The sequence below is a fragment of the Phaseolus vulgaris genome, chromosome 3, assembly GCF_051622355.1.
Source record: "Phaseolus vulgaris cultivar YP4 chromosome 3, ASM5162235v1, whole genome shotgun sequence".
Classification (NCBI taxonomy): Eukaryota; Viridiplantae; Streptophyta; class Magnoliopsida; order Fabales; family Fabaceae; genus Phaseolus; species Phaseolus vulgaris.
The window spans coordinates 5,891,959-5,902,827 of NC_143500.1; the positions used below are offsets into that span (position 1 = coordinate 5,891,959).

Here is a 10,869-nt window from a genome sequence, read left to right on the forward strand (position 1 = left end):
CTTTTGAATTTGTTCATTTATAAACTGTGTTCAATCTTTATATAACTATTATCACACAAACTTTTGAATTTGTTAATTTATAAATTTTCGGTGGTCATGGTAACTTTGTCAAGTAACTTTTGAAAGTAGCAATTTTATTTTTGAATATTTTTATAAAAAGAATATTTTGAAAGACTTATTCTTATGATTTAAGAACCTAACCCATGTTCAATAGTTGTATGTAATAACAAATGTAATTCTTATCGGTTAAAAAAATCTAAGTGAATCATTTCAAGAGATGAACTTTTATTTTTATTGTTGATAAAGTAAGTTAATTAAACATAGTTAAAATAATTTAATTATTTAATTTGTTAAATTGTTAAAAAGTGAATTGATACAGGATTAATTTATAACATAATTAAAACATGATGCTGTGAAGGTTGCAATAGAGGAGATGAAGAAGAAGTTTGGGAGTTTTTATTAAGTAGCAATTAAAACAATAGGCTTGTTTGATCTGAGTCTTAATAATAGAAAATAAGATGATGATGATGATGATAATATGTATTTTTTATGTTTATAAAAAAAGATAAAATACCATATTGAGAGTTAGGATGATTCAAAATATATCTAAAATTTATTTTCAAAGTTTAACAGTTAGAATTCAATCTTATGAAAATAAATTTTGAAATGTATTAATTAAAGAAATACCTATTATTATATTAATAATAACAATATAGTGTCTATGATTATGGAGAAAACACAGTTAATTTCCAATTTATATACAATAGGATAACTAAAGAATTAAAAGAAGCCCTGAATGCTCCAATATTTTTCATAATTTTTTTTTATAAGATACACGAAAGTTGGGTAATGTATTTTTTTTTTTATAAGATATGGGAAAGTTGGGTAATATATTTTTATGTATTTTTCTTCTTTTCTAGGAGTTACTTATTTGTTTTTTTATGTATAAAAGTAATTTGATATTTAAAAAAAATGACTTATATATTTTGACTTAAAAAAAATCAAGATACGATAATAAATTTTATGCATATTAACACAAAGAAGAGAGCAAGTGCAATTTTCTATTTTTTTTCCCATTTTAAAATTGGATTCGATGCACGTCTATGATACTTGAAAGTTACTTGATTGAGTCTTATAAAACTACATTTCTAACATTGGACAATAATATATTTTCTATTTTATTTCTTACATATTATTTGTATTTGCTTCATCCTTCATTAACAATATTCTGAATGGAAAATAATAAAATGAGAAACAAACTAATATTTATAATTTTTAATGGACAAAAAAAAAAATATTATTTTCACTTTTTTTTTATCTTTTTAACTTGCTGAATGACAAAATATGTCAAACAAAATTGATAAAAAGTTGTCACTTTAACATAATTAATATTGTAATGAACAACTTGACAGCGGATATTTTTTTTTACAAAATTAAATATTACCAATTTTTTGTCAAAATTAATTAAACAAATATTAAGGACCTAATACTTCGGGTAAATTCCCTATCTAGCACTATTTAGACTTTTATTTCCCTAACTAGCACCCTTTTGTTTTTATTTCCCTATCTAGCACCCTTTTGTTTTTATTTCCCTATCTAACACCCTTTTATTCTTTATTTCTCTATCTAGCACCATTTCAAAAATAAATAAATAAATAATAATTTATTTATGTTTTGATAATTTTAATATTGAATGCATTAAAAAATAAATATTTTTAATGTTTAAAATAGTTAGAAATATAATTAATGAATAAAGAAATGAGTTTTTATAAAATAAAATAAAAAAATTAAAATGTTTAGTTTAAATTATTTTTTTTAAGAATGAAGAAAATAAAAAATTAAACCCTACAACAACATAAAAGTTGAATCTATAAACATAAATTACTATTTATTTTTATTATTATTGATGATGTAATCATGTTAATTTCAAGTAAAAAATACATGACATAATTACAAAAAAACCAAAGTCAAATAGTATTAATTAATAGTGGATACATAGGTAATATTGAAGTGTCTATCCTAAATGCAAAATCCTAAAAAAAACTAATGCAAATGTTACACTTAATGCTTAAAAATGAGAAGTAAAAAATGAAAAAAAAAATAAGTTTAGAAAATAAAAATAGCAACAATAAAAAAAAAGTATGGTAGAAAAAAATAATAACTAAAAACATAAAAGATATAAAATAAAGGCAAAACAAATTAAGATAAAAGATATAAAAATAAATCCAAATAAGATAAATATAAGAGATATAAGGCGATACTAAATAAGTATATGTTGATCATAAAAATGAAAATAAATTAAAGATGATAATTCATTTAATATTTTTTTCAATGGTACATTAAATAGTTTGTGCGAAATGAAACATAATTAATGACGAGAAGTGCACAATCCAGTAATGTTGGGACATATTCTTTATGTGTGTCTTCGTATTTGACAATATGAACATTTTTTTTCGATCATGTTGTTCTTTTATGTTCATATATTTATTTAACTTTGTTTTTTTATAACTATGTCCTGTATTTTTTACTTGAAATTAACATAATTACATCATCAATAATAAAAAAAAATACTAATTTATGTTTATATATTCAACTTTTATGTTGTTGTAGAGTTTAATTTTTTATTTTATTCATTCTTAAAAAAATAATTTTTAAACTAAACATTTTAAATTTATTACTTTTTTATTTTTATTTTGTAAAAACACATTTCTTTATTCATTAATTATATTTCTAACTATTTTAAACATTAAAAATATTTATTTTTTAATGCATTCAAAATTAAAATTATAAAAAAAATTAATTTATTATTTTTTAATTTATTTTTGAAATGGTGCTAGATAGGGAAATAAAAAATAAAAAGATGCTAGATAGGAAAATAAAAACAAAAAAGTGTTAGATAAGGAAATAAAAACAAAAGAGTGCTAGTTAAGGAAATAAAAGTGTAAATAGTGCTAGATAGGGAATTTACCTCAATACTTCACCTAAAATAAAATAAAATAAAAATTAATTGATTTTGATTTAAATTAAAGTATAGCGAAATGATACTTCACTCAAAATAAAATAAAAAGTTTTGATTGATTTTTATTTAAATTAAAGTATCACAAATTTAACCTTATTGAAATTAAGAAAAAAATTATCTTTATTTTATATTTAAATACCAATCTTAGCCAATAAAAAGCCCAGCCACCGCACGAACCACCTGCAACCCGCGACCACCGCACAAACCGCGCGACCGCTCCGCTTGATCGCCACAACCGCCGCACTCCCAGAAGAAGACGTACAGAAGACGCAAAAGGCAACGGCACGAAAATGAAACCCTAAGTTCAGTTTGTTTCATTTAATTTTCCCCCTTCAGAGCGACACCGTTTTGGGTTTAAAAAGAATCCAGTTAAACTCGCCAAATCGGACCGGAATCGCGAGTTTACTCCGATTTTGCCGAATTTGTTAAAAAAACGAGTTTGCTACCGAGTTAACTCGGCAGGGCATGTGAAAACGTAAACTCGGACGAGTCAGCGAGTGACAACCTTGCATCATATTCCAGCCACCGCTTTTATGTGAACAAAATTTGCTACGATGCAAATGTTTTTTGGGTAAAACATTATTCAGGTATTGAGAGTCCCTAATATTTCAATTTGTTAATCATTCTAGTCCAGAGTCCAAAAAGTTGTTGGGCTTAATCATAATATTAGGGTATGCTAATTGATTTGGAATATGTTTATTTTGATTCAGTTTGAGAAAAATGATCTTTTTTCTGACTAAATGCGTGCTTCATTTTGACTTTGATTTGCCAGGCATATGGATAATTGATAACTGTAATTTGTTTTTTAATTTACGAAGCAGATTTCTCAGCTCTCTGCTACAACAAATCTACAATGTTTGTGTGTTTGAACACTGAAGTTCATATAAGAAGGTAGCAAGGAGTTCGAGTAACCTTCCACACTCATAACACCCTCCTGTTCATTGGTTTGGGGGCAGAGGCTAGTCTATTGAAGCTCAGGTCCATTGAAAACCTCCACCAAGCTTTTTCTTTTGATTCTTGTTTCTTCCTCTTATACTAATTGTTTGAGCTGCGTGTACCAATCTCATGACAATGGCAATGGTGAGGGGAACTCCTTTGTATTCTTCTGTAACGCTCTTGTGCCGAAGCTTTGCCCAATTCCGAAACCTCACCTCAGAGACCAAACAAGGCTATCATGATCATCCCACCAAAATCCTCGATGCTAAAGATTGCAACTTTATCCATGAAATTTGTAGGATTACACGATCAAAGCCCCGTTGGGAGGACAACCTTCTTTCCCTGTATCCATCTTTCAATTTTTCTGACCCCTCTTTCTTCCTCCTTTATCTTAACCACCAGAACAATGCCTTGCTCTCCCTCCGTTTCTTTCACTGGCTGTGCTCTTCTTGTGGTTTCTCGCCTGACCAGGCATCTTACAATGCCCTTTTCTGTGCGCTTGTGGATGCTGGAGCCTGCAAAGCAGCAAAAGCATTGCTTGACTGCCCGGGTTTGACTCCCGAGCCTGCTTCCTTGGAGGGTTACATTCAGTGTCTCAGCAGGACTGGAATGGTTGAAGATGCAGTTGATATGTTGAAACAGGTCGGGTTTTGCCCCTCTGTAACAACTTGGAATGCATCTCTGTTGAGTTGTTTGAGGGCTGGGAGGACTAATCTGGTTTGGACATTATATGAACAGATGATGGAATCCGGTGTTGTTGCTAGCATTAATGTGGAAACTGTTGGATATCTGATAATGACATTCTGTGCAGAAAACAAAGTTTTGAAAGGGTATGAACTTCTTAGGGAACTTCTGGAAAATGGCTTACATCCTGATAATGTTGTTTTCACTGCACTTATTAGGGGGTTTTGTAAGGAGAGACAATATGCTCGAGTATCTGAGATCCTTCATATTATGATTGCCAAGCAATGCAATCCTGATATCTTTACATATCAAGAAATCATAAATGGACTCCTGAAGAGGAAGAATTCTGAGGGCTTCCGGGTTTTTAATGATCTCAAGGACAGAGGATATTTCCCAGACAGGGTTATGTACACAACAGTGATCAAGGGTCTATGTGAGATGGGAAGGCCCGGGGAGGCCAGGAAGCTGTGGTTTGAGATGATTAAAAAGGGATTTCGGCCAAATGAATACACCTATAATGTAATGATGCATCAGTATTTTAAGATTGGTGATCTTGTTGAGGCAAGGAAGATCTTTGAGGATATGCGTGGCAGAGGTTATGCAGAAACCACAGTTACCTATACCACAATGATTTCAGGTTTATGTTTGCATGGAAGAACAGATGAAGCACATAGCTTGTTTGAAGAAATGTTTCAGAAGGGCATTGTTCGTGATTTGGTTACATACAATTCTATTATTAAAGGCCTGTGCAAGAATGGGGAGCTGGTTAGGGCAACAAAACTATTAAATGAACTGCTGGCACAGGGTTTAGAGCCATCAGTTTTCTCTTATACTCCTCTTATTAAGGGACTATGTGAAGAAGGAGACACACAGGGTGCAATTAGGTTGTGGAAGGATATGCAAGATAAACATTTGGAACCAACAGCAAGTACACATGATTATATTATAACTGGGTTATGCAAAGAAGGATATTCTCTGCAGGGAATGGAGTGGTTGCTTAACATGACGAGTTGGAAGCTGAAACCCCAGGAGCATACTTTTGAGCACCTGATTAACAGTCTATCACAGGAAGATAGGTTGGATGAAATTTTGGATGTTTTGGAGTTCATGTTTAGAATAGGATATAGACTAAAAGAAAGCACAATTCATTCTTTGGTGAGTAAATTTAGCAGGGATAGTTTTCATTTTCCTGACTTACGGTTGGAGAAGATCATAGAAAGAAATTGATATAACTGAATGTGTTGTTTGTATCATCTTCTATTTACTATCTATGACCAATAAAATGGAGAATATTTTGAGCTTCTCTTGTCAACGTGATGCTACAATTTCTTTGTGTATGTTTCTTTTAAAGTTTGATTTCATTCTTGAAGCTTCCGATTGTACATCTTGAAGTTGCAACTTGTCTGCTGCTGTTTTTTCAGTTTGTAAATTTAAATTTTCCTTTTGTAAGCAAAGGGGTTATTTGCCTTATGTAAAACTACAGAATTTATCTATTTCTATTAAATGTCTTCTCTAGTTCTCCTCAACAAGAGCAATGAAACCTGCCTTCTTAAGTGTAGAAATTGAACTAAATATTCATACATGAATAAACTCTGAATTGAGTGTCAAGATATGTGTGGAGTTTGATTGCAGAAACAGTGATTTGATGTTGTATGCCTAACAGCCACCAAGAATGACTCAAAGCTGTTTCCATACACCCAAATCTGCATAAGAAAGACTTTTCTTTTATTCATTATATTGCATCACATAAATTTAGACTTTGTGGTACTAATGCTACTCTCTTTACTCCCATTTATAAGAAAAAGAAAAAAAAACACTTTTTTCTTAAATATAAACAAATTTTAACTACTTTTACTTCATTTGATGATATATTTCATAAAATACCTTAACTTTAATTAATGTCTAACTTTTGGTTAACCATTATCATATCATTTGTGCTTTCTGTTTTACCATATTAACAACAAGGCATCTTATTAGGAGAATTAGTAAAATTTATTACAGTTAATTTATCCCTTTATTAAGTATGAATTTAATTATTTCTTTTGCTTATAAATGAGAACAGGTGTATTACTCTATAGATGAACTTTTCTTGTAAACTTGTATCTGAACAAAAATGAATTTCTCACTATTGTTTCTCTAGTTTTTATGACTGCCTAGTGAATGAAGCAGAAGCATACCGATGTTATAAGGGGACATTGCAAATACTTGTTTTCAATATTCTCCACAGCAACATATTCTCCTTGAGATAATATAAAGATATTCTTCTTCCTATCAATAATTTTCATGGCTCCATTTGGTTGCCACTCTCCAATGTCTCCTGCAATGATGTACTTGTATGTGAATTCTTTTGCTTATTAACAAATCACTGAATTTTGAATCTAGAACAACATTGCTTACCTGTGTGAAACCAACCATCAACCATAACCTCTTTGGTCAGATCTTCACGCTAGTGATAACCAGAGAACAAGGTATTTCCTCTGAGACAAATTTCTCCGCGGGCTACATTGGAGAGAGCATCATATTCCATCTCTGGCACAGATTCAAGCCTGGCTTCAATGGTTGTCATGGGAACACCAACTGTTCCTGTCATGGAATACCCATCACCTATGGCTGTGAAACACCCAGCACAACTTTCAGTAAGACCTGCCACATCAAAATGATAATAAATTAATATGATCATGCACATCTACACTGAACATGTGACACTTATATTAAAATCATGCTAGAATTCTTCATAGGATTGAACCATCCTTTTTTCTATTTTCTAGTCAGATTATTTTCTGAAAATTTAGTCCTTTTGATTCAGAAAACTTTGATATAATTTTTCTCTATAGTAGAAGATTCATATACCATACCATGTCCTTGTGATAATGTAGATCCACTAGTGACCCTCATGAACTCTTCCACGTGCCTAGGCAAAGGAGCAGCTCCAGATAACAGGATGCGAACACGTCCACCCAGTGCTTGTTTTGTCTATCATTGAAACTTATATTTTAGTTTTGAACCAGAGTTTATGAAAAGAACACATGAAGTTAAAGTGTTTATTATACCTTGTCAAACACAAGCCTATCTTACAGAGGTGCTGCTTTGTGTTGCGGAAGACCCTTCTCCAGATACTTTAACTTGCTGTCATTAGACTCCAAATTAGTTTACACACGCACAGAAAACTTCACACTTGAGTTTAATGATGAAACATACTAGTTGTAAGCACACTGAAACAGTGTACTCTGCAGTGCTCCTGCTGAAGAAAGTCTGCTTTTGATACCTTCAAATGAAAAGCTTATTTGTTGGATAAAGTGTCACAGAAAGATAAGGATTTAAAAACATTGTTTAAGATCATGATTCTTGGTTTAAATATGGTAGTCACAGAACCAAAGATGATCATAAGAAGCATTCTTGTTTTACCAGCACAAATAAGATCAAAAACTCTAGGAACACCACAAAATATAGTTGGTTGTAGTGCCTGAACATCTTCCAGCAAGAACCTGACATCCTGCATGAATCAGCAAGAAAGTTCAGTAAGGGAAATTAAAACAGGACACTTAAAGAACGAACCAAAAACTAATTCCATGACGTGAATCAAAATCTTATTCCTTGTCAAAATCCTATTGATGAGCCATTGGAGATGTAATAGATCTCCATTATTTGATCATATACGTGAGCAAGAGGAAGAAAGGAGAAGTACACATAGTCTTCTGCTGCCTGAAAATATTACAAAATTTGTCTTGTTAGTGTCAGTTATCAGCAATATAGTTTTTAATTCAACAAAGATTAGACACTCAACCTCATCTTCTCATTGTATTAATTTTGAATATGATTAAAACAAGTACCAAATTTCCCTCAGGAATGATGAGAGTAGAATTATTTTCATTAGCATAATGTGAGGAAAGTAATTGATTTTAGAACCACCAGGCAATTTTTACAGCCAATGTACTTACTTTTTCCTGACCTTATCTTATATCAGAATTTCACCATCTACTAATTGAAATATGATTGTGATTTGATTTTCTCATCATTGGGTTTAAGAAATTAAGTTGCCGTTTGAAAATCATAGAGACATTTATCAACTTGGAAGCCAAAGAAAGATTGGGGTGGCATAGTTCGCAGAGTCAATATTTAAATTTCATGAAACTAACTAAGCTTCAAGAAAATTCGTTTCTTACCACTCTGTCTGTTAACATAAGTATGTGGTCAACAGACAACACTTCAGCCATGAAAGCCTGATTCTTAATAACAACACCTTTGGGATCGCCAGTTGTTCCACTTGTGTACATTATTGTACAAATGTCTGTCTTCTTTTTGGATGGTAAATCCCAATCCAGACATCCCTAAAACAAGGAAGAAAAGAGAAGATATTAAACTCTTAATAACATCTCTGAATACTTAGAAAAGATGACTCATGATTCTGACTTTGAACACCAAATAGGCAATTGAAAACCAGTTTTAACATCTTACCAACAAGAGAAACTCTCCCCATGAGAAGCAGGACGCACCATGCTCCTCAGATTCCTTCTTTTGTGTGGTCGAAACACTTCCAAAGCTCACAATAGCTACATCAATAATTAGAGCTCGGTCAGCATGGAATGCAGTAAGACCCTTAATCTATGAGTAAGTAAAACGTCAATGCTTCACCTACTTTTAAGATTTGAAGAACACTGCACAAGACAGACAAAACCTGTGAAAACAGATGTTAGTTCATTAGGAAACTTCAAGGAATTCGATGGATAACTTGCTAATTACAACTTTGTTCTGTAAAAGACAGCATTGAAAAGGACTTGCAGTAGGCATGACATATTTTCAAGTTCAAAATATGGACCTGACTTTACATTACTGTTCTAAGCAAGTGTCTAATATTAACATCATATAATAGCTTATATATATATATATATATGTATATATACAATTCTTCTAAATAGGATGCTAATGACGTTCTCATCACATAGTTTTTTAGGAGACAAGACCTGGTCGATACTTGATAGCTGATCGAGATAGAAATGTGTTGAAAGTTGCATGCAAAATATGGCAAATTAATTGTTAACCAATGTAAAGATGATCCTTATATAGCAAGCATTTTTACTGGAGGGAGTCAAATATGTGGAAAAACCAGATAAGATAATCCTAGTGAGTTTGAAGGTTCAAGCAAAGCCATATCATATCACCAAATAATGAAACAGCAAAACTATTTGTCACACTCACACCAAATCCAGGATGACTAAGCAAATATAGTAATATTAAAAATAGAACAATTCAGTGTTTTAGAAAATCTAGAAATAATAAAAGAAAACTGTGATCAAAGAACTCGAACATACTGATGGAACTTTTTTTTCCTGAACAAATGCAATTGAAACTTCAGCATGATTTATGATAAACTCCACCGCATTAGGATCTGGTAAGCATACACCCAAGTCTTGCCAATTACTAGCTGGCAGAATGACAGAGTGAATGAGTGTTGAGCAAGAGAAACTTGCTGATATATACTCCAATTTGTGTCCACAAGTTCTTCAGAGGAAATGTTTCACATAGTAAAAGCAAAGACACCGAGACATTTGCTAAGTCGGAAACACATACCAAGGGTGTCATATAAGGGAACATATGACACTGCACAGCTATTGCAAGCCTGCAAAACAGCAAAGCTGAATCAAGTGAAGCGCCATTGGAATAATTAACAAAGACAATTAATTTCCTAAGGATATCGACTAATAGTATTCTCTTCTTTTATGTGCAGCTTTCCATGTGAGTATTGCACTCACAGTGTAAATAAATTTTGCATTGTGATTCAATCACAAATGTTTATGCAGAATCGTTTGCTGACTTTTATGATTACTAATTTAAAGTCACACTAATGATGATTTTCAATTGCTTAATGACGGAAAAAAAATTATGGCACAGGAATTAAACTCTAAGATAGCAGGCTTTGTTAAATGAAGAATAATATATGGTGATACTGAGAAAGTGGTATACCTCCATTGCAATGATCCATTCCAGACAGTTGGAGCCATATATGCCACAACGATCTCCCTTGTGATTTAAAAAACCACTAGTTAGATTATCAATTTCATATTATTCACTGATTCCAATGCAATAATCTTGAGAGAGAGCAAGGAATGTTGAAAACTCACTGGATTGACACCACGGCTCCTCATGGCAGAACCCATTTTCAAGGCAGCAGCATAAACCTCTTGATATGTAAGCCATGCATAGGAACCCACCTGTAAATTCGCCTCCAATGT

At 31.8% G+C, this 10,869-nt stretch overlaps 1 protein-coding gene and 1 pseudogene across 3 annotated transcripts; one reads left to right on the top strand and one right to left on the bottom strand.

Annotated features, from left to right (window-relative positions):
- Positions 1–3,135: 3,135 nt before the first annotated feature.
- LOC137806323 (Tetratricopeptide repeat (TPR)-like superfamily protein) lies at positions 3,136–5,951 on the top strand. 2 transcript variants are annotated; one of them, XM_068606363.2, is made up of 2 exons: positions 3,136–3,606; positions 3,841–5,951. In XM_068606363.2, exon 2 carries the CDS (start codon positions 4,085–4,087, stop codon positions 5,864–5,866), a length of 1,782 nt encoding a protein of 593 aa, XP_068462464.1. In that variant the 5' UTR covers positions 3,136–3,606; positions 3,841–4,084; the 3' UTR covers positions 5,867–5,951. The 2 variants fall into 2 exon arrangements, with proteins under 2 accessions (XP_068462464.1, XP_068462463.1); XM_068606362.2 differs by having other exon boundaries at positions 3,182–3,606; positions 3,792–5,951.
- Positions 5,952–6,152: 201 nt separating this feature from the next.
- LOC137808834 (putative CoA ligase CCL6) lies at positions 6,153–10,869 on the bottom strand (annotated as a pseudogene). The gene is made up of 15 exons (XR_016519843.1): positions 10,759–10,869; positions 10,601–10,657; positions 10,208–10,256; positions 9,939–10,025; positions 9,276–9,314; positions 9,095–9,189; positions 8,803–8,967; positions 8,232–8,341; positions 8,045–8,133; positions 7,838–7,904; positions 7,690–7,765; positions 7,495–7,612; positions 7,037–7,282; positions 6,817–6,956; positions 6,153–6,342 (listed from the first exon to the last, which is right to left on the bottom strand). The product of XR_016519843.1 is annotated as a putative CoA ligase CCL6 (transcript).

What these genes read in the sequence shown, in the direction of transcription:
- LOC137806323 (XM_068606363.2), top strand. Translation starts at nt 4,085, where the DNA reads ATGACAATGGCAATGGTGAGGGGAACTCCTTTGTATTCTTCTGTAACG.